The sequence below is a fragment of the Elaeis guineensis genome, chromosome 11 (genome assembly GCF_000442705.2).
Source record: "Elaeis guineensis isolate ETL-2024a chromosome 11, EG11, whole genome shotgun sequence".
Taxonomy (NCBI): domain Eukaryota; kingdom Viridiplantae; phylum Streptophyta; class Magnoliopsida; order Arecales; family Arecaceae; genus Elaeis; species Elaeis guineensis.
In genome coordinates this window covers 117,426,133-117,449,249 of record NC_026003.2, presented here as the reverse complement: position 1 = coordinate 117,449,249, position 23,117 = coordinate 117,426,133, and the positions used below count along the sequence as shown (strand labels likewise).

The 23,117-nt window shown below is 36.6% G+C and overlaps 3 protein-coding genes across 5 annotated transcripts; 1 reads left to right on the top strand and 2 right to left on the bottom strand.

The window, feature by feature from the left end:
- Nucleotides 1-463: 463 nt before the first annotated feature.
- On the top strand, nucleotides 464-15,113 carry LOC105053919 (putative B3 domain-containing protein Os03g0621600). Of its 3 annotated transcripts, XM_019853622.3 has the most exons (9): nucleotides 464-680; nucleotides 1,001-1,325; nucleotides 1,417-1,571; nucleotides 1,699-1,937; nucleotides 3,646-3,772; nucleotides 4,639-5,365; nucleotides 5,672-5,859; nucleotides 8,354-8,395; nucleotides 14,598-15,113. In XM_019853622.3, exons 1-9 carry the CDS (start codon nucleotides 585-587, stop codon nucleotides 14,883-14,885), a joined length of 2,187 nt encoding a protein of 728 aa, XP_019709181.1. In that variant the 5' UTR covers nucleotides 464-584; the 3' UTR covers nucleotides 14,886-15,113. The 3 variants fall into 3 exon arrangements, with proteins under 3 accessions (XP_019709181.1, XP_019709182.1, XP_073101831.1); XM_019853623.3 differs by lacking the exon at nucleotides 8,354-8,395; XM_073245730.1 differs by lacking the exons at nucleotides 8,354-8,395; nucleotides 14,598-15,113 and adding an exon at nucleotides 7,357-7,453.
- A 969-nt stretch (nucleotides 15,114-16,082) lies between these two features.
- LOC105054326 (uncharacterized) lies at nucleotides 16,083-17,611 on the bottom strand. Its single transcript, XM_073245847.1, has 2 exons — nucleotides 17,243-17,611; nucleotides 16,083-17,141 (listed from the first exon to the last, which is right to left on the bottom strand). Exons 1-2 carry the CDS (start codon nucleotides 17,435-17,437, stop codon nucleotides 16,521-16,523), a joined length of 816 nt encoding a protein of 271 aa, XP_073101948.1. The 5' UTR covers nucleotides 17,438-17,611; the 3' UTR covers nucleotides 16,083-16,520.
- Nucleotides 17,612-17,853: 242 nt separating this feature from the next.
- LOC105053920 (light-harvesting complex-like protein 3 isotype 1, chloroplastic) lies at nucleotides 17,854-22,570 on the bottom strand. The gene is made up of 3 exons (XM_010935259.4): nucleotides 22,086-22,570; nucleotides 18,393-18,530; nucleotides 17,854-18,302 (listed from the first exon to the last, which is right to left on the bottom strand). Exons 1-3 carry the CDS (start codon nucleotides 22,450-22,452, stop codon nucleotides 18,049-18,051), a joined length of 759 nt encoding a protein of 252 aa, XP_010933561.1. The 5' UTR covers nucleotides 22,453-22,570; the 3' UTR covers nucleotides 17,854-18,048.
- Between the last annotated feature and the right edge of the window lie 547 nt (nucleotides 22,571-23,117).

The window sequence follows — 23,117 nt, the reverse complement described above, 5'->3', positions numbered from 1 at the left end:
GTGAATAACAATTAATGAACAACTAACAAATGTATGAATTTTTTATTGCCGAGAATGATGGTTGCATGCCGCGCATTAATATTACACTACACTGCTGAGTTCAGAGTTACAGTGGCCATATTTAAACGGTTGTAGACTAGGACCATGGCGGTGTGATATAAAACAGTAGAGAAAAAATATATATAAAATAAAACAAAATAAATTGAACACAATGGCAGAGAAAGTATAGATAGACGTACACAAAAATCTTCTTGCTTCCCTCACGCGTATGGTAATGGAGGCAACATGAGATTTCAAAATATTGTCCATATCTGGCGGGGTAGATTAAGAACAGAGTTCACGGGGAACAGTCAAACTGATTCGCAGGAGGTGGGAGGACGCCCCCAAACGGCTCCCTGCACGCAATATGTGTATATATTGTAGGAGTTCAAAACTAGCCGTTTGTTTCCAGGAATCCGAAAAAGTGATATTCGTTTCCCTTCTCGGATTTTTAGAGGTATCCTCTCAGTATAAGCTTGATATCGTGAACTCATGTGGCCATTCTCTTGTGCTCCCACTCCACACAACGCCAGTTTCATGCGGAGATGGATTCGTGCAAAGAATTGTTCAAGGATAGAGATGGTGATGCGCGAAAGCCTGAGTTCTTCAAAGTCTTGATGCATGGTTTTGACAAGGAGCTGGTACATGTCTTTCTTCCTCATGAGAAAAAAAAAAAAAAAAACTCTCCCATTTAAGGGAGAACTCCGCGCCTGGACTTGTTGGGTTTTTGTTCTCCAGTGAATTTATCCTTCTGTTTTCCAGTCAGAGGGAAGCTTGCCTTGAATATATTCGACTCAAATGTTTCTGGTTTGCAATGAGTAATCTATCTGTAACTATGAAATGAACCAGGGGTCAACCACAACCATGAGATGAACCATGTCATTACTACATAAAACTAAATTAGTTTTCTTTAGAAGCTGTTCTAATTTTACTTCGTAATCTGTTTCATATTTTTCTGCAGGGCATTCCACCGGCATTTGTTAAGTACATTATGAATCTTAGAGGCAAAAGTGCTACGCTAATTAGTCCCCTTGGCAAGCCATGGAGTGTCCACATTCATGGCCAAAACCGAAACATGTGCTTCAGAGAGGGTTGGCGAGAATTTGCACAAGCCCATGATTTAAAGATGGGGTGCTTCATGGTGTTCAGTTACGAAGGTGATGGGACTTTCAGCTTTCAGGTTTTTGATACGAATGCATGTTGGAGAAACTATAGTCCTATTGGTGTGCAGAGTGTCAGACAAATGGACATCAAACAAGAGATGGACTCCAAGAATGATGCAGAAGGTAAGTTCATTCTTTCATCGAATCTTTCCTTCAACCAATCAGCTGATTAAATATTTCTACAATGTATGCAATTACAACGAATGGGAAGCAGATATAATTCAAAGGCCAACAGTGCAAGTTGGTAGAAGACAGAAGAGAATGATGGATGGAGGAGAAATGTCAATTCAAAGAAAGTGGAGATATTGCAGTGGGAGGAAATCTTTTGAGGCCATCATAAAGGATCACAACCTTACTAGGAATTACATGGTGAGTGTCTGATGTTCCCTATTCTTCCTTTCTAATGAATAGGCTGTAAATGTAGTCAGTCTATGATTTGGACCATTCTATTATTTCTTCTGCAATAACATTTGCTGCAATTATGTTTTGAGTCCAGCATATTCCTGTCTCCTTCAGAGAATCCAATGACATAGCAAAAAATCATGAAGTGATTCTCAATGATGTGGAAGGCAGGTCATGGCGTGTCAGAGTATGCAACAGAGGCAGAAAGGGTGTATGCTTGGCACAAGGATGGCAGGAATTTTGTGCCGATACTGGATTGGAAGAAGGCGATAAGTGTATCTTCGAGCGAGCATCCATGAAGGACAACAAAATGCTTGTTAGGATTTTAAAACGGTAAGGAAGATTAAAAAAAAAAAAGAAAGAAAGAAAAGAAGCTTCTTTTTTTTTTTTTTATTTAACATTTCTTGTTGGCACAGCTGGATGGTAAGACCTACTTAATTTCTGATGCATGTATTTTTATTAATTTTCTCTCTTCAGGATTGTTACCGTAGCAGTCTATAGAAAGGTATTACAAGGGTTCAAATGAATGGTTAGATTGAATATCCAATTACAATGACCATAATGACTGCAGGCTAAATTGGAATGAGTTGGAGCATCTCCCATTTGTTCGATAAGCCAGACCTAGTCCCTGGCCTTTCTTGCAAGAAAGCAAAGCACCTCAGAGAAGACTTTTAAGTAATGGCTGCTAGCAGTGTAACAGCCAATATAATGGTTTGAGAGGCCCCTGTAAGCTGTAATATTCTTCTTTTAATATAATAGAAATTGAAATAATAGCCATTGTGGAGTTGCTAAATTATTCTAATGGCTTGTGTTGCTTTCCACTGATCATCCAATTAAAATAATATTTATAGATATTGGTAAAATAATCTAGAAAATAGGTGAGCTAATAGCCAACAATCTATTTGAATTCAAAAACTGATCGAACTAGGCAAATAAAAACTGCTGTTTCCATCCGTTTCAAATAGGAGAGATGCTTCTGTCGCCAGAGCAACCTCCAGTCCAGTTCTGGTGTCCTAGTAGAGCCGGTTAAACAACAAGCCTAGACCAAAACCACAAGCTCTAGTCGGTTGGCTTGGTTCATTCAAAACGCTCATTTCAAATTTCCCGCTGCTTTTCCCACCAACGGTAACAGGCCTGTAAAACCTCTCTCTCTCTCTCTCGCTCTCTCTCTCTCTCTCTCTCTCCATATATATATATATATATATATATATATGGGCAACCAAATAAGCTAGATAGAAAAAGAAACCGAGTGTGAAACATCTATTATTCCGGGTAGTACTTTGAAGAAATCTATCATCTTTGTACTTCTGCTTTTCTATATCATACTAGCAATCAAGTTGCTTCTTTGTTTTCTTCTCATTATAATGGAATGGACTGGAGTCATCATACTACTAACTTCTATTCCTGTTTGCTAGAGAACGATTACTTTTGGAAGTGTTCTATATTATATCATCAAACTATTATCAAGCTTTACCTGTGACAGTGAGTATTTATAGCGCTCTATGCTCTATACTATGACCATTTAAGGTTTTAATTTGTCGGGGATGTCTGCTTCTCTGTTTTAACTTCACCTGTTCTATATTTTTCCGTCTCGTATTAACTACTATTGTTTAGCCCTCTTAGGTTAGAGCTCTGCTGCTCTTTTAAGCGCCTCGCATCTTTCGAACTGGGGGGGGGGTGTTCCATCTTTTCCTAAGAAATGAAAGGCCATGGTGATCATTTTATATTGTTTTAGCGTTCTTGGTTTTCTTTGAGTAACATTCTTGTGTGTATGGTTTCCAAGTCAGCCTGTATTGCTAGAATATGTCATCATTCAACTCTGCTTCTGGCGTTAAGGATATAGTTGACATACTGCTCTCTGCTTTAACTGAGTACAAACCATGTCCTGATATTCTCAGCATTTCTTTTCTTAGGTGCACTGAAATTTATCATTTGCTGTATATTTTTTTCTGACATTTGTGATTTATTTGTCATTGTAAGCTGTGTCGCTAATTTTTACCATGTTCTCACTATAATAATTTTCCAAATGACTTGTTTGTAGGTCTTCTGGAATGGAACAGAGGTGCAGCTGCTGCATGAATTGGGAAGAGCACTGTTACTGGGATCATTTTGAGACAACAAGAATCCATTTTTTCAAGGTTATGGATGGTGATTTCTCTCATCGCATGGTAGGTTCGACAAAATCGCTCTCTTCACTCAGAATCTCTCCTCTGTAGGCTTTTAGAAAGGATAGAATTTTTTTCATGGACCACATGGGAGATAATCTTAATCGTTCCTAGAGCTTGTTTGAAACAACAATGAGCCCTTTCTGGTTTTGAATAAGAGAATTTGTTCACCACGATGAATCTTTAAACAAAGTTAAAGAACTCGTAATAACACCAACTGTATAAAACCAAAGTAAGTTTTGTATGTTGTTTTTGTTTATTATCTCAAGTTGGGTACTATTTCTCCAGCTTGACTCCCCTTTTCTGAAAATTTGATGTAGGTGTAAAAAGAGGCCTTGGCATTTTCATTATCATAGTGAATCAAATATAAAATTTAAAAAAGTACAATGATTGAGCTCTCAAAAAAATAATAACAGAAATAAATGCTCATTTTTTAATGATAAACTTCTGACTTCCTTATTTTGTTCTCGTGGCCTTTCATGAAATGAAACATGCTGGTCAGTGACCCATAGTGTATGTGTGTTTTGATCGAGTTGCCGCCGTGTTTTGCTAGACATCACTGCCGATGAATAGCGATTCCTTTTACTGAATGCAACAGCCAGAGAAATGGGACTGAAATACTGGTGTGTAGTACTAGCAGGGTGCACCTATTTGTTTTTGGGCACAGTCACTAACATGCACAGAGCTTTTTTTACCGTTTGAATTGGTCACTCCTTCATATGTATCTTCCTTTGTATCGATGTTTCTGTTTAAATTATTGATCGATATTCTTGGAGGTACATCTTTTCTTTCGAGTTCTTTGAAACAATGTAAATGCATATAGTTCCGCCAAATCTTCATTATAACTTTTGATGCTATCTGATCTGTAGATTATCCCAAAGAAGTTCGTGAAGAATTTCAAAGAGGAATTGTCTCAAAATATTCAACTGAAAGGTCCTAGCGGCAACCTGTGGCATGTCAGACTGTCGAATGATGCAGAAGATATGATTTTTAACGATGGATGGAAGAAGTTTGTGGAAGATCACTACATTAAAGAAGGCGATAATTTGGTCTTTAAATACCATGGCAACTTATGCTTCAGTGTCCTGATTTTTGATCAGACTGGTTGTGAGAAAGAGGCATGCTACTTTGTTAAGGACACCAAGAATAAAGCTAAGGAATCATGCCAATCAGTAAAAGAAATTTTGGAGGACTCCTTGGAAATTTTACATGAATCCTTACCTCCTAAAGCCCATAGTCATGGTTCTTCAAAAATATTGTGTAATGACAGAAAACAAATGCGACGTCGGTCAGCTCCTCGCAAGGTCAATGACAATATTTCTGACAACAGTCTGAGAGTCAAAGAAACTAATCCCAAGAGAAAAATCAGAGATTTCATGGAAATTTTACATGAATCCTTACCTCCTAAAGCTCATGGTCATGGATCTTCAAAAATATTCTGTAATGATAAAAAACGAATGCAACGTCTGTCAGCTCCTAGCAAGCTTCCTCAGGTCAATGACAATATCTCTGACAACATTCTGCATGTCAGATCAACTAATCCCAAGAGAAAAATCAGAGATAACAATTTTTCCAGGGATTCAGTGAATGAAAAAGGTGAAGTTTCTCATGTTTCCATCTTTCATATACACTTACATACACGTACACATTGCATTGTCTTTTGGGGAACTTTTGTTGTCTTACTATTACTATTACTAATACTACTGCTGCCGCCGCCACTGTTGTTGTTGTTATTATTATTATTATTATATGTGTAACGTTCTACTTTGTGCAGAATCTACCCTCTGTCTTAAAAATGTTATGATAAGGAGTTCCAGTTGTCTTCTCTGTAACATTTTGTTTATCTTGTTTGTGCTGTAATCAGACATCCTATTTTATTCTCACTTTAATTAAAAATTTCAGAACAAATTGTCAAGTTCACTAAAGTCAAGAAGCAAAATACTAAGAAAGAATTCCAACGTATTTGGAGGAGATTGGCGACTGCTGAAGGAAAAGCTCAAGCACAGCTGAAAGCTATCTCGTATCAACCAACCCACCCTTTCTTCCTAAAAGTTATGAAGCCAACCCATGTGTACAAAAAATTTTTCCTAGTAAGCACAATTATCTTCATGTCTTCGAACTAATCTTTTTTTATTTATTCTCGTACTCTTTTCTCTTCCTATGCATAAAGAATTTCTTCTTGCCTTGTACATTATAGTTTCTTTTTGTTAAAGAATTTGTCTTTTTTTTTGGTAAATGAGAAATCATTTGCAGGGGTAGTTGAGATTCATCTATTATGCAGTTAGCCTAGTGATCTTTCTTAGTATGTTATGACATATTCTTGATGATGTCATGCTCTCTTTCTCTCAATCTCTTCTTTCTTAGTTATGGAAAGTACCATGAGTGCATATATATTAGTTATGGAAACGCACCACTTATGTCATGAACTCATTTGGTTGTGAATTCTAAATGTGCCTATATTCAGGGCTTTTGTGACAAATTTATGGACCTTTCTGTTTACCGGAACCAATCCTCCTAAAATGATGAGCATCTATGTGCCCAAGCAGGAAAGAATAGCTAGATGAAAGGGTTACCTAAATCCTACATGTCACTGCTTGTAATAACCCAGCCTATTTGGACCTTGGACTAAGCCCAAACTTTAAAAACCCAAAAAAAAAAAAGAAAAGAAAAGAAAAGAAAAAAATCCTTGTGTGCAGTGTGTGGTAGAGAGAAGGAAGAAGACTCTTAACCGAAGCCTTCTTCGCTCCCGATTTAGTCGAGATCGAGCAGAGGAGAGTCCGATTAGGTCAAAAAAAGCTCTCTATAAAGCCCCTTCCCCATCCCTTAAATCTTTATCAAAGATTTTGAGAGCTCACCAAAACCTCTCCAAGGATTTTCCATGGGTTTCTGTGAGAAAAGAATTGCCGGAGCTTTCGTTGGCCGTCGGGGCAAGGTAAGCTCCTTTCTCTCTTCTCTATTTTGGTTTTTCCTCATCACCAGTGTGCAGGGGAAGCCGGCAAGCTACCGATTTGAGTTCAAACAGGGCCGTTCCTGTTTTGTTTTGTTTTTTTTTCCTGTATGCCGCCGGCAATAGCTGCCATTGGGGCTGTCACTGGGGCTGTGTATTCGCCGCCGTCGAGAACCACCATGGGTGGCTGGTGTCGGCCTTCCTTGGCTGCATGAGGGGAGAGGAGAAGGAAGGAGATCGGGTCCCCTATTTTGGATGAGGAGAAGAAGAAGAAAAAAGAAGGATACGGGAATAAAAAGAAAAAGAAAAAAAAAGAAAAAGAAAGAAAAGAGAAAAAAGAAGAAGAAAAATGAGAGAGAGTTCTCTCTCTCTTTCCTCTCTCCTCTCTCTACCTTCTCTCTTCACTTTCCTCTATATATTCTCTCTCTACTTCCTCTTTCTAAAATTTTCTCTCTTTAGATCTTTTCTCTCTTTTTATGGATTTTGTCTCTTAAAGTCTTATGGACCAGTGGAGGGTCTAGATGCTTAGATAAATTCAGATCTTAGTTGATTCTAGGAAAGGTCCTAGATTTATGTTATTAGGATCGTTTATCCGTAATTTCTCCTTATATGATTTTTATGTTTGATCATGGTTATGTAGAGATGCGGCTATCTACATCAGATATCGAGCAGAATATCTTATTTTCAAAATTCGTAAATCAAAGAGTTCATTGATTTCTATGCTTGGATCAATCACCGATAGAGGTAAGAACCCCTGTACATGATCACTATTATATATGCTATTTTACCGTTGGTCTTGTATCGTTGATTTTGCATTGATGAATTTGCTATGTTTGAGACATCATTATTTACTTATATGATTTTCAAGCATGAGTATATTATGTCAATATATATGTATTAGTGATTGATGGTATGATTATATGGGTATGATATATTTATTTTTATTAAACTATAAATTAAAATTGATTAATGAAGTCAACGTATTATAATTTCATTAAGAAAGATATGGTTTGGACTACTCACGTCATGTGGATAGTCAGGCAGGAGCTTATGCCTGGGACAGCCTTCACAGGTTTATACTTACAATAGCTTGTCAGGAGCTTATGTCTGGAACAGCCTGCCAGGAGCGTATGCCTGGGACAGCCTCTACGGGCTTATACATAGACCAACCAACCAGGAGCTCATGCTTGAGATAGTCTGATAGGAGCTTATGCCTGGGACAGCCCCCACGGACTTTCATACGTGGGACAGCCAGCCAGAAGTTTATGCTCGAGACAGTCTTGATGGGCTTATGAGTGAAAAATTTGATTAGATAGAGAATTGAGGTATAATCTTGATTAGTCCAAAGCTAGAAAGAAAGGATTAAGAAAATTAGATATGTAATAAGAGAAATAGATGACAAAACATGAAATTCATGCTGAATAAAAAGCTTTCACTAGTGATATATGATAATATTTTTCTTTTCACAAGATAGATAATTGACATATGTTTATACGAATGTTTGTATTATTCTGAATATTTGATATGAGATTTGATGTTTATTACTATTTTTAGATTATATTATTATAATGGTGTGATATGTGGGATCCTTACTTGGCTGTAAAGCTCACACACCTTCATTTTTTTTTTCTTCTCAGAATTGCAGAATGCTCGTAATGGGCTATGGTTTGGGTTTACGGGTAAGCGGATAAATAGATAGAGCATTATTGATATCCAGTCAGATGATAGAAGGAATTGAATTTGTAATTGTATAAATTTTGCTCATTGTTATGAAAATAGATCATTATTATTTATAGATATTGAGATATTGTAATAAATTATTTTTGGCTTTGCATATTCTTTAGGAGATCTTAAGGAGTGTGTGGCCATCACATATCCGATCCGGATGCTGGGTTCAGGGCATGACAGAGTGGTATCAGAGCTTAGGTTTAAGATCACTAGGGATTATAAAGTGATATCAAAATTTTATATATGATTAATAGGATATGACAGAATGGTATTGGAGCTTAGGTTTAAGATCACTAGAGACTGTGGCATAAGCGATATTAAAACTTTGGATTATGATTAATAGAGTATGATAGATAATATCAGAGTTTAAGGTTATGATCATTAAAGATGTGATAAAATGATATTAGAGTTTAGGTACTAGAGAATATGACTTAAGTGGTATTTGAGCTTAAGATTATAATTATTTAGGATTGTGACTTTAGTGTGATATTTGAACTTAGATTATGATAATAAGGAACATGATAGACATAAAAGAAAGGATTCAATATTTGAATTTTGAATCAATAGATACTATGATAAAATTTATGTATAAGTGGCATATGATGTCTATAATAAAATTGACAAGTTATATCTTAGATTTCAATTAGTAGGATTGATCTGAGTATGAGAAGTATTGACCTTGAAATGAAGTGAGAGGTATTAATATGTTATGTTGGGTATAGTCGATAATTTTGGAATGCTAAATTTATATGGATGGAGATTATGATAACTTCTTTTTGATTTTGATGTTAATTATTTGATCATTATAAATTTTGGATTCATCAGAAAGAAGTTACTTAGGATCTGGTCTAAGAAGAAATTACCTTATATGAGAGAGAAATATTTTTCGAGCATTAAATCTATAAGTGGATCATAAATGAAACTCGAAATTAGATTAAAAAAATAATATAATAGTAATATATACTTGAATTTTATTATGAGAATATGAGATACACATCTTGATAAAATCTTTTGTTATTTAAAATATCATATTTGAATTTGATTCCTTAATTTTTTGAATTGGATTGAATTTTAAGTCAAAAGTTTGCTTTTCTAAGTGAATCTAGGGTATTTTGATATTGTTGTTAAATTGAATAAGAAAATTAGTTTTGTTAGAGTATGATATACATATTATGAGAAAATCTTTAATAATTCACATTATCATCTTTGGATTGGATTTCTTAATTTTGCTTATGATTGTTGAAGATAGTGGAGTGTATTAATTATTCAAATCAAAATTTAGATTTCTGAGCTGATCTAAGATATCTCGCTAGTATTAAATTTTAAATGACTTATATAAATCTTAACACATAACGGATAAGATTTTGTCTGGATTTATCGATTAATGTCAAGGGTTGTGATGAAGAGAGCTTTATAAGAAATAATCAAGTTGATTCTACTTACAAAGATGTTGACTTGAGTTCTTCTAATTTGTTCGAGTTGGAGTTAATTATTTAAAAAAAAAATAATTTAAAAATTATTTAAATGATTGTAAGATAAATTCAAGGTTAACTCCAATTAATTCTAGACATGTTGGATTCTGGAGGAGTGATGAAGCTTATGCAATGATTTCAAACATAGAAAGTGGATTAAAATTTAATTTTGATGTGCTATGCCTAAGGGGTAGTAAAAATAAAGAAAATTAAAATTTTGCTCTAAGTATTTTTATGAAATTTGAAAGTTGGGTCTATTTTTAATTGATCTAATATACAAAGATATTCTTATCTTTCGATAAATCTATATAATTTGATGAATTAAGATTAGAGTACGTAGCAAAAGCATGGTAGATTAAATTGATTAGAAATATTAATCTTTTAAATCAAAAGATATTATGATGGAATACATTAGTTGTAAATGAAGAAGGATTTTATTGATAATGAAAGGATGCTATCAATATTTTTGACCTAATCTAATCTTAGTCATGCAATTTTTGCCAGTAGGTTATTTCATCGTAGATAATGCTAAGAAACTCTAGATATCTCAAGTTTATTGTTAATAGCTTGATAGTTCTTTTGTTAATTCAAACCTAGAATGTCTTGACATAGATCTTATTTTTTAAGATTTAACATTGTTATTTGAACTGATGTAGAAGGTTGAGATTTTCTTGAGATGAAAGTCTACATATAAAATTTGTTGGAAGGTCAAAAGTAAAAAAAATCGATGATTGTGAAGAGCGCCCGATGTTCAGTCTTTTTTTATTTTCTATTACAGATAGTCTGAGATAATTATGAATTTTAAGTGGAATGTATTAGATAAATAACTATGATATTTTAATACAAGGTCAAAATATTATTGTTCTTCGAAAAAGTTGAGGAATCAATATAAAAAGAATGAATTTGAGATTTCAAATAATTTGTTATATCAAGAATCATGAGAAATAAATAATATGTAAGACATTAGTGGAAGCTTGAGAATGACATGAAGAATATACATTTTTAAAGTATGTACCTCAAATAACACAACTTAATTTTGAAATTGAAATTATTTTAAGGAGAAGAGAATGTAATAACCTAGCCCATTTGGGCCCTGGACCAAGCCCAAACTTTAAAAGCCCCAAAAAAAAAAAAGCCTATGTGCAATGCATGGTAGAGAGGAGGAAGAAGACTCTTAACCAGAGTCTTCTTCACTCCCGATTTTATCGAGATTGGACGGAGGAGACTCTGATTAGATCTAGGAAAGCCCTCTATCAAGCTCCTTCTCCATCCCTTAAATCTTTATCAAAGATTTTAAGAGCTCACTGGAACCTCTCCAAGGATTTTCCATGGATTTTTGTGAGAAAAGGATCGCCGAAGTTTTCATTGGCCGTTGGAGCAAGATAAGCTCCTTTCTCTCTTCTTTATTTTGGTTTTTCCTCATCGCCGGTGTGCAGGGGAAGCCGACAAGCTACCGGTTTGAGTTCAAACAGGGCCATTCCTATTTTGTTTTATTTTTTTCCGTATGCTGTCGACAACAGCTGCCATTGGGGTGTCGCCGGGGCTGTGTGTTCGCCGTCATCGAGAACCACCATGGGTGGTCGGTGTCGGCCTTCCTTGATTGCGTGAGGGGAAAGAAGAAGGAAGGAAATCGGGTCCTCTGTTTTGGATGAGGAGAAGAAGAAAAAAGAAAGATATGGGAATAAAAAGAAAAAAAAAGAAAAGAAAAAGAAGAAAAAGAAAAAGAAAGGAAAAAGGAAAGGAAAGAAAAGCAAAGAAAAGAAAAAAAAATCAGAAGAAGAAAAATGAGAGAGAGTTCTCTCTCTCTTTTCTCTCTCCTCTCTCTATCTTCTCGCTCTACTTTCTCTCTATATATTCTCTCTTTATTTCCTCTCTCTAAAATTTCTCTCTCTAAAATTACTCTCTCTAGACCTTTTCTCTCTCTTTATGAATTTTTTCTCTAAAAATTTTATGGACCAATGGAGGGTCTAGATACTTAGACAAATTCAAATCTTAGTTGATCCTAGGAGAGGTCCTGGATTTATGTTATTAGGATCGTTTATTCTTAATTTCTCCTTATATGATTTTTATGTTTGATCATGGTCATGTATAGAAGCAACTATCTGCATAAGATGTCGAGCGAGATATTTTATTTTCGAAATTCGTAAATCAAAGAGTTCGTTGATTCCTATGCTTGGATCAATCACCGATAGAGATAAGAACCTTTGTACATGATCACCATTATATATGCTATTTTACCGTTGGTCTTGTATCATTGATTTTGCATCGTTGAATGATGGATGAATTTACTACGTTTGAGACATCATTATTTGCTTATATAATTTTCAAGCATGAGTATGTTATGTCAATATATATGTATCAGTGATTGATGGCATGATTATATGGGTATGATATATTTATCTTGATCAAACTGTAAATTGAAATTGATTAATGAAGTCAACGTATTATAATTTCATGAAGAAAGATATGGTTTGAACTACTCACATTATGTGGATAGCCGGGTAGAAGCTTATGCCTGGGACAGCCTTCACCTTCACGGGTTAATACTTGGAACAGCCCGCTAGGAGCTTATGCATGGGACAGCCTGCCAGGAGCTTATATCTGGAATAGTCTCCATGGGCTTATACGTGAATCAGCCGGCCAGGAGCTCATGCCTGGGACAGCCCATCAGGAGTTTATGCCTAGGACTGCCCCTACGGGCTTTCATACGTAGGACAGCCAGCCAAGAGCTCATACCTAGAACAGCCTTGATGGACTTATGAATGAAAAATTTGATGAGATAGAGAATTGAAGCATGATCTTGATTAGTCCAAAATCGGAAAGAAATGATTAAGAAAATCGGATATGTGATAAGAGAAACAGATGACAAGATACGAAATTCATGTTGAATAAAAGGCTTTCACCGGTGATATATGATAACATTTCTCTTTTGACAAGATAGATACTTGACATATGTTTATACGGATGTTTGTATTATTTTGAATATTTGATATGAGATTTTATGTTTATTGTTATTTTCAAATTATATTATTATAATGGTGTGATATATGGGATTCTTACTGGACTGTAAAGCTCACACCCCCTCCATTTCTCTTTTCTTCTCAGAATTGTAGGATGCTCATGATTGGCTATGGTTTGGATTTGCGAGTGAGCGGATGAATAGATAGAGCGTTATTGATATCCAGTTAGATGATATAAGGAATTGAATTTGTAATTGTATAAATTTTGTTCATTGCTATGAAAATAGATCATTATTATTTATAGATATTAAAATATTGTAATGAATTATTTTTGGCCTTGTATATTCTTTAGGACATCCTAAGAAGCGTATGGTAATCACGTATCCGAATTGGATACTGGATTCGAAATGTGACACTACTAGAAAAGCATTCTTTTTATTAAAAGGGAGGGAGACCAATTCATACTATAATCACCAAGGTTCCAGTACTCTGGATGCACCACCAAAGATTCAAACCAAGGCCTCTGGTTGCAAGGAAGAGGGGTATGGCCATTGGGACAAGTGTCAGTTCATCAGTGCTAGAAAAAGTTGTTGAACCCCATAGCCTTCTTGTGGCTTATGCCTGGTTTATTTCCACAGTAGTATGACCCACTGTCATATCGTTGATGTCATGCACATGATTGACCCATTAATTACCACATAGTCTAGTTGGAGAATAGATCTTTGACACCCCAACCACTGTTCTTCCCTAACCACTTCCATAATGTCCCTCTAGATCTTCTGCATTTTCCTTCATTGTCCTGAAGGCATCCATAGCCTCTATCACAATGTCAATATTACTTGCTAGTGTGCTTAATGACCCAAAGTTCTATAAATTATCCTGATGTAGAGAAATATAAATTTCATCAGACAATTCATTGTATGCTCCAAGTGCACATTGGCTGTTGATGGATGATAGTAGCATTATCTGTACACTTCGGTCCAGGAGAGTTTCAAGCAATAATGCTATTTAGTTGGAACTTGGATAAAATATGTAACAGCATGACCTTTCAAATTTCAATATATTTGACTTGAAAGAATTAATAGATTTACTTCTATGAGCAGTTTGATGATGGAATTATGTGTCCAGATTTGTTGCGTATTACAAAGATCTTGCATAGGAAACTCTGGGTGCTAAACTATGTGGTCTATTCTTGCCCTAAATATTGCAATACAAATTCTGTGTTAGTAAAAATTACTAAGTTAACTTATGAAACATTTAAATGAGAAATTGGTTTCATCTTTCGTGGACATTTTTTACATCAGACAGGGGAAAAATGAAAATTCTTTTGATTGGTTATTTGTAGGTTGACCTGTGAAATGGATGATATAAATCTTAAGCAATTATACAAGTGTCATTGTCTATGACCAGAATATCTTTTATTAGGTATTGCATTACATTGGTTTGGCAGAAGTTAGTCAGTCCTGAAACAAGAAATTGGTTTCATCTTGCATGTATTGTTATAATGTAATGCTTTAAGCCTCATTTGCATTAAATTTTTTAGCTTGCTTACTTCACAAGACTAATCATGATAAATAGTGATCACCTCAAATATAGACTCTTGTGTCATATGAAATAATCTTTCTTCTCAAACTATACCTGTAGGTAGATCACCGCAAGTTTTTTTCTAAAGATATATTATTTTGATTCATATATGCCACTGTCTTCCTTCTATTGTACAGACCATTCCAAATTGCTTTGCAGCTGAGCATCTTCCTCGTGAAAATCGAACAATTGATCTTCGCCTCCCACACGGACAGAAAATGTGGAGAATGAGTTATTTACATTATGATTGTTTCTCGGGGCTTGGCAAACAATGGAAAAATTTTGCAATAGACAACAGCTTGGAAGAAGGAGATGTCTGCGTTTTTGAGCTAACTGGAGAGCTAGTCTTGGACGTTCACATCTTCCGGGCTGTCATTGACTCCACCCTGCCCAACAGGGAATCAAATTCACCAGGAAAGAAGTGATTCGTGGACTAGTTGATCGAAACTTGTCTTTTTTATGTGTCTCTATGGTGTTATAATCAGTCTAGATGATGCCTATGGAGCATATTTGGTACTTTTTTGAGACAATATGTAGAACTTATGCTTGTACTAAAGACTTACTGTATGAGATGTATGCCAAACCATGGCTTGTATTGTAGAAATGCTTTTATATATTTCGACTCTTCCTTGATGTGGAGATGTGCATGAAGTTCCCTGGCTTCTGTTAGGGTTTGTGAGAATCTGGATACCAAGGGGAAGTTTGAAGTGCTTGCGGTAATGCTAGGTGGAAAGAACTGTGACCAACTTTAATTTGACAACGAGTTCTTTGCAGGACCGGCAGACTGTTATTTATTTATTTATTTATTTATTTTTTAATTTTCAATCATTTCATGCCTACAAAATGGCACATAGGTTACTTTCCATGCTTGAGTTTTCACAGGAGCATTCCTTTCATATTTGCATTCAAAAATCTCTCATATTGTATATTGTATTTCTCTGTCACTGCAAATTTGTAGATGATGCCATACGTTGAAGGAGAAGCTCAATGCTCCGGGTTAGACTACTAAGTTGCACCTGCACTTGCTAGGAACCATCACAGAGTTTGCCTCTTGATGTTGTTCCATGCATAAATACAGTTTAAGCAAACAATGACCACTATTACCATCTATTGCCTAAGTCGACTGCTACGATAACTCCAAAACACAATATAGTAGTGGTTGGAAGTTTTCTTGGGTAAACTAACAATTAGTTGATCATTAACTGTCACCCCTGTAAAATTTTGATCTGAAGATAGTGAGAGATCTTTTAATGGAGGAATGCCTACGGATTGGCTCAACGGTGCTTCTCTTCCTGAAGCCAAACTTGAGACCATTTCTGGTGTCCTACCGGAACCGGTTAAGTGACCAAGCCTGCCTGACGTCAGAGGCTTTAGTTCGTTGATTCAAAACGTCATTTCAAATTTCCCGCCCCCATCACTCCCCACCAACGGTAAGTTTGCTTGAAAAGGTGGAGCTTCTCTTGGCGGACAGGCATTTTGGCCCCCCAAAAAAACAATTCAAACCCTTCCGGGTTGCACAAAAGCCAGGTCTGTTCCCAGTTCAAGCACATTCTGCAAGGTGCATGGAATTATTTTATTATTTTAAAAAAAATACTATGATGTTTCACCCGAAATATCTCAGAATCACTCATATATCGAGTAGAAATAAATGAATGCAATATGGGATCGGACATGTGATATAGGAGGAAAGATTAATTAATTTTTTCACAAAAAACAAAAGAAAAATATCGCTCAAAAGATTTATTCACTGCTTATGATCCCTCGATGATAAATAAATAGAAGAAAACAAAGGACATCGAACATGGAAAAATAATCTGGCTTGGAACAGTGGGCTTTGGCTGTGGGCCTCTTTCAACTCTTCCTCGGCCGGTTTGGGCGTGGGCTCCGGATCCTCTTGGTCCATGGGCCCGGTGTCTGAGCCCACTCTACAATTATCGATCCTCTTGGGCCCGCGTTTGGATCAATCTTCTCTATTATTTGTCTGGCTCACCCTGGTGCTTGCCATCGCTGCTATCCTTACCTTGGTCCAGGTCCAATTATCGACCAAAACAGCCTTATTCCTAGGTGGACCTCCGACGTTTGTGCACCGTTTTGGATCCATCTCCTTTATTCGCAGTCACCGGAGGCGATGGCGAGGCGAGCACATAGTCCGATGCATCTGCAGTATCTCCTTGAGAGGGCAATGTTTTCCCGTCGGACGTTGGCTGTGCGTGGCCTTGCGGAACCGGCCCAGAAACGGTAGCGAACGACTCGATCCGCTCGACAATATGGCCTTCATGGGCCGTGGGCCTTGGTTGCACCCAAGCGGAGCCGTTCCCATGAATGACCATAGACTCCGATGAGCCTCGTCCTTCACTGGAGCTCGGAGGAGGCGGAGACTTTGTCGTCCCGGGATCGTCGTCTTTGTCGTCGTCTATGGGCTTCGATGATGACGTGGGCTTGGCATGGCGAGGACGGGAAGATGCCATGGCTGGCTCGGCGCCAACATCATCAGCGACCGCAAAACGGCCGGGTGCGGTCATGACGAACTCCCCCTGGGCAGTGAGTTTGCTGAGGTAGTAAGGGAGGAGCCTGTCATGCCCCTCCGGGATGTCGTCATAATTGGATCGGATATAACGAGATATTGCTGCCATGGTGGATCCTCCTTCCTCTGACGATGATCGGATTGCAGCACCTATCATCTGCCCATGCCCATGAACAAACATATACATACATGTATGCATGTGTTATGTATGCGAACATGCAATGGTGTCAGGGAAAGGAAGGGAGAGATGTATGATACCACGGCATAGGGAGGATGGTCAGGAGTGCACCGGCGAGCGTGAGTAGGAGGCTTTCCAACATCTTCAGCAGCCATTGATTGGCTTTGGTAATGGGAAGAGGGAAAGAGAGGCAAAATAAGAGGGAAAAAAAAAAAAAATGGAGAAAAGAAGAAATAGAGGTTAGTTTGGAAACAGAAAGGAAGTAGGAAAGGCATCTTAATTATACGCGTTTAAGGGCGAAGAAGTTTTTCTCAATGCTGAGTTTGAATTTTTTTTTCCGATATCATAGTAATCCGTGATGGGGGCTTTGTAAAAAAAACCGTTGGATAACGCACAAAGTTAGGGATTCCACTGGATACGTAACTCATTATTCTACGGAATATTATTTGGACAAACAATATATATATATATATATATATATATATATATATATATATATATATATATATATATATATATATATATATATATAGATAGATAGTTAGATAGACAGACAGACACACACACACACACACACACCTAGCTATAATTTTCTGGCAGAATAAGATATCATGTTTGCATAAGAACAAAACACAAAATGAAATATAGCTAGAACAAATAGGATTTCAGGTTGTATCCAAAAAAAAAAACAAAACAAAAACAAAAACATAGGATTTCAGGAAAAGATAGCAGTTCATAGTTAATTTTGAGCATGCTGGCATGGGGGTGGGAAAAAGGCAATATTAACTGATCATCTCGACAATGGTACTAAGAAAAAAAATAAGAAAAATATGCAACATAAAATAGAAACTATGGAATGCAGAGCGACTCCTTCATGAACATCAAGCTACTCTTTTTTGGAAACACTAGGGGTTTCATCCTCCTGCCAAGTTGCTTGCCACTGCTTATCATAGAATGTTGTTTCCTCAATAAGCTTTTTCAGAGTATCAATATCTTCATTCCTTCTTATAAGCAGCACCCCAGCAACAGCTATAAGTAACAGAGTTTTGCAGAAGAAATTACCCATCTGATCAACAAGACCAATGCCTGTCAAGCTATCCACGAAGTAGGCCATGAAAAACCCAATCATTGCAGCACGTCCTGCATAAATTTAAATGTGGAAATGAGTTAAAATGAATTGACAGAAACTGATTGGACCAAAAATCTAGAAAGGAGAGAAGCAAAACAAACCATTAAGCAGTTCAGCTTCAGGCAGGTGGAACCTCTTAACCCACGGCCACCAGGGGATTATTGATGTGTCAAAAATTACAGGCTCCTCATTGTTTGATGCCTCTGGATTATCTTCAAGCCATTTTCTTCTCCTAACCTCTGAAAGAATCAGACATTATGTCAATTTGGCAGAATTTGTAAATTGCATCTCTATATCTCTGAATTTATGAGTTATTAGATGGAGCGGTTTCAAACATTAATTTCAAAAGCTGCATCATTAACAAAATGTAGTCCCCCTCTTTTTATGCATGTCTGTTTTGCTTTTGTGACCATGAAATCAGAGATGTTCTTGTGAAACTAGTGAGCTGAGAACGGTGCTTTTTCTGCCACTAGCCATAATCTTATTCTCAGCAACCCTTCTACTTTTCACCTTTTATTAGTTTCCTAGGGATCAGATTTCCAGCATGCAACAAGTTAACTAGTTGCATGCGCTCCGTAGTTCGGTTGTAACTCTTAGATTTAATAAGATAAACAGTTTCCTACATTAGAGAATATCATCATAGAATGATCCATAACTATAAATGGACAAGCCCATGCCAACTGCTTTTCAATGGTTGCATCGATTCTATGCATTCTATTCTGTTTAAGAAAAAATTTGTCTATCAATGTAATCTTACCCTGACTCTTTCTTAAAGAAAAAAAAATACCAAGCATGCATGTGGTTATCAAGTCTTAGCACTTTGTAATGCAGCCAGTTGTTTGACATTAATAATTAAATCATGGTAGCATGAAGAAAGAAAAAAATTGAAGTTAAGGTTGTGAGACTTGATTCTATAATATGCATGAGAAAGTTGCAAAAAGCAACAGAATATACGCATGCAGAAGTATATGCACTTGAAGTAGCCTATCTAGGTTGTTGTAAGCTTCCTATGATATAATATTACGTTCTAGAGAACATACAAGGTTTTATTCAATAGCACAGTCCAAGAAATCATCTTGGAACATAAATTATGGCTGATTCATCTTATATTGGAGGAAGTGCTCGAGACCAAGGTATGCAGCATGTAATATAAATCACGATTTATTGCCTAGGATCTTGTTCCAAGCTTATATGACTGGTAAGCAAGATATATCATCTAGATTTCCAAATCTCTTTACTCCCTCTGGAAGCAAGAGAAAGAAATGTACTTATCAACCATTTAGCACATCAAGCTGTTCTATGGAAGTTAAGCCATCATATATACTCGTAAATACAAAAATGTAACAGTAATTCCATGCAGTTGCATCGCTTTATACAACTGCAAAACTTATTCTCTGTTTAAAAAGCCTACTCTTCAAGACACTAATTTCCATTTGCAGGATTTGCATTTTTTTTAAAAGAAAAAAGGTAAAAAAGCACAGTGTGATCCTCTTCTTGCAAGATTCTGGCTCATGTCATAACCCACCGAATTAGGTGTTTCCACATTAGACAAAGGACTGGCAAATTTTCCATAATAATAAAAATAATCGATCACATCCATTTCCTTGCCAGTATGTTGATGATAAAATTAGTTAATCTAATTCCAAGAAACATGATTTTCCCACCCCTTTTTTTTTGTTGTCGAACTGCGTTTTTCTTCTGTAATCCATCAACAGATGCCCAAAAAGCTGCTTTTCTATCATTTATCAAAAATTAAGCAGTTCAGGTTCGGGTAGGTGGAACCTCTTAACCCACGGCCACCAGGGGATTATTGATGTGTCAAAAATTACAGGCTCCTCATTGTTTGATGCCTCTGGATTATCTTCAAGCCATTTTCTTCTCCTAACCTCTGAAAGAATCAGACATTATGTCAATTTGGCAGAATTTGTAAATTGCATCTCTATATCTCTGATTTTATGAGTTATTAGATGGAGCGGTTTCAAAGATTAATTTCAAAAGCTGCATCATTAACAAAATGTAGTCCCCCTCTTTTTATGCATGTCTGTTTTGCTTTTGTAACCATGAAATCAGAGATGTTCTTGTGAAACTAGTGAGCTGAGAATGGTGCTGTTTCTGCCACTAGCCATAATCTTATTCTCAGCAACCCTTCTACTTTTCACCTTTTATTAGTTTCCTAGGGATCAGATTTCCAGCATGCAACAAGTTAACTAGTTGCATGCGCTCGGTAGTTCGGTTGTAACTCTTAGATTTAATAAGATAAACAGTTTCCTCCATTAGAGAATATCATCATAGAATGATCCATAACTATAAATGGACAAGCCCATGCCAACTGCTTATAAATGGTTGCATCGATTCTATGCATTCTATTCCATTTAAGAAAAAATTTGTCTATCAATGTAATCTTACCCTGACTCTTTCTTAAAGAAAAAAAAAATACCAAGCATGCATGTGGTTATCAAGTCTTAGCACTTTGTAATGCAGCCAGTTGTTTGACATTAATAATTAAATCATGGTAGCATGAAGAAAGAAAAAAAATGAAGTTAAGGTTGTGAGACTTGATTTCTATAATATGCATGAGAAAGTTGCAAAAAGCAACAGAATATACGCATGCAGAAGTATATGCACTTGAAGTAGCCTATCTAGGTTGTTGTAAGCTTCCTATGATATAATATTACGTTCTAGAGAACATACAAGGTTTTATTCAATAGCACAGTTCAAGAAATCATCTTGGAACATAAATTATGGCTGATTCATCTATATTGGAGGAAGTGCTCGAGACCAAGGTATGCAGCATGTAATATAGATCGCGATTTATTGCCTAGGATCTTGTTCCAAGCTTATATGACTGGTAAGCAAGATATATCATCTAAAATTTCAAATATCTGTACTCCCTCTGGAAATAAGAGAAAGAAATGTACTTGTCAACCATTTAGCACATCAAGCTGTTCTATGGAAGTTAAGCCATCATATATACTCGTAAATACAAAAATGTAACAGTAATTCCTTGCAGTAGCATCGCTTTATACGACTGCAAAACTTATTCTTAGTTCAAAAAGCCTACTCTTCAAGACACTAATTTCCATTTGCAGGATTTGCATTTTTTTTAAAGAAAAAAGGCAAAAAAGCACAGTGTGATCCTCTTGGTGCAAGATTCTGGCTCATGTCGTAACCCACCGAATTAGGTGTTTCCACACTGGACAAAGGACTGGCAAATTTTCCATAATAATAAAAATAATCGATCGCATCCGTTTCCTTGCCAGTATGTTGATGATAAAATTAGTTAACCTAATTCCAAGAAACATGATTTTCCCAACCCTTTTTTTTTGTTGTAGAACTGCGTTTCTCTTCTGTAATCAATCAACAGATGCCCAAAAAGCTGCTTTTCTATCATTTATCAAAAAGCTCCATACACCCTCCCTTGCCATCTAGTTTGAAAATGAACTTTTAAGCTTCATTCATCTCCTGAATACCTTATTGTTCTCTAACTTCACTACGCAAAACCGTAATTCCCCTACGATTAAATCTAAACCCACAAATGGAGCTTATTTTAGTAGAGGACTATACTAATTCTATGCGATCTACTCATTTCCAGAATAATCAAAAGAATTTTGAGTTAAATGAGTTCCATCATTCAAAAATTATAATGAACACTATCTAACAAAGAATAAAAATAAACCATGCAAAAGAAAACTAAACTTGATCCAGTAACTGAAACAGAAAAATAAATGACCAAACAAAGAAAAGGAAACTAAAATTAACGAACCACAAAAACAGAGACCAGGATTCGGGCTCACCAGCATCTATGACGGCATCCCAATCGGTCTTGCCATCCTTCTCGAACTGCTTCAAATCCCACGTCCCTCCGATCCATCTCGGGTCGTTGAACGTGGGAACCACCGCTTTCACCGCAGCGCCATTTGAGTCCGGAGACTCCAGCGGCAGCTTCTCCTCCGACTCCAGAGGAATAGATTCTTCTTTCTTCCCCTCCAATTTCTCCTCTACAGAAGCAGAGCCCACCTTTCCCGCCCCATTTCCTGTACATCTTGTGAGGGAAAGAGAAGATCTTTTCTTGGGAAGGAGGGGGCGATGGACTTTCTGAGAGAGATTGGGACTTGAGGAGGAGAAGGTGGGAAGAAGAGGGGATAACAACGCCATGGCCATGCTGATTTATTACTCTTCTAATTTAGAAAAAAAAAAAAAAAAAAGAGGGAGAGAAGAGAAAACAGAGAGTTTTTCATATGCTTTTCTCTGTTCTCCGGGTGGGAGTATGGTAGCTCGCAAATTTCTACACCTCATATTTTTGAAGGAGATAGGGAAAAGCCAGAAGGACGGTGACTTGGACGAGTTGGGGGACTAAAGGCATGAAAGTGATATCCAAACTTTGGGCTTGAAGATGAGTGGTAAATACTGACACGTACCACTAAAAAAAATATTGATGTTGGGAAAAACGAATGCAATGATGCCATCGTCACTCAGTTTGACTCGGTCCTATCAATCCAATCAGCTTGTAGGCCTAAACCGTGTGCTTTGTCCCCAAAAATAGGAAACTATTGGGGTCCGTATGCTAGAGATTATGAGGAACTGTCAAATTGAGCTGGAGGAAAGTATTGGTGGAAATTTAAGTATAAATTGCTTTTCTCAGAAATATATATATATATACACACACACACCAATGGTTTTGATATCCACTAGCACAGCTAAGTAAATTTGGATATGTCTTGAAAAAATATATCCAGCCAAATAATGTGAATGATTGCTGATGAGCTGAAACCTGCCAGTAGATACATGATATGCTGATCGTCCAGCATACAGTGAGTTTTCTGCTC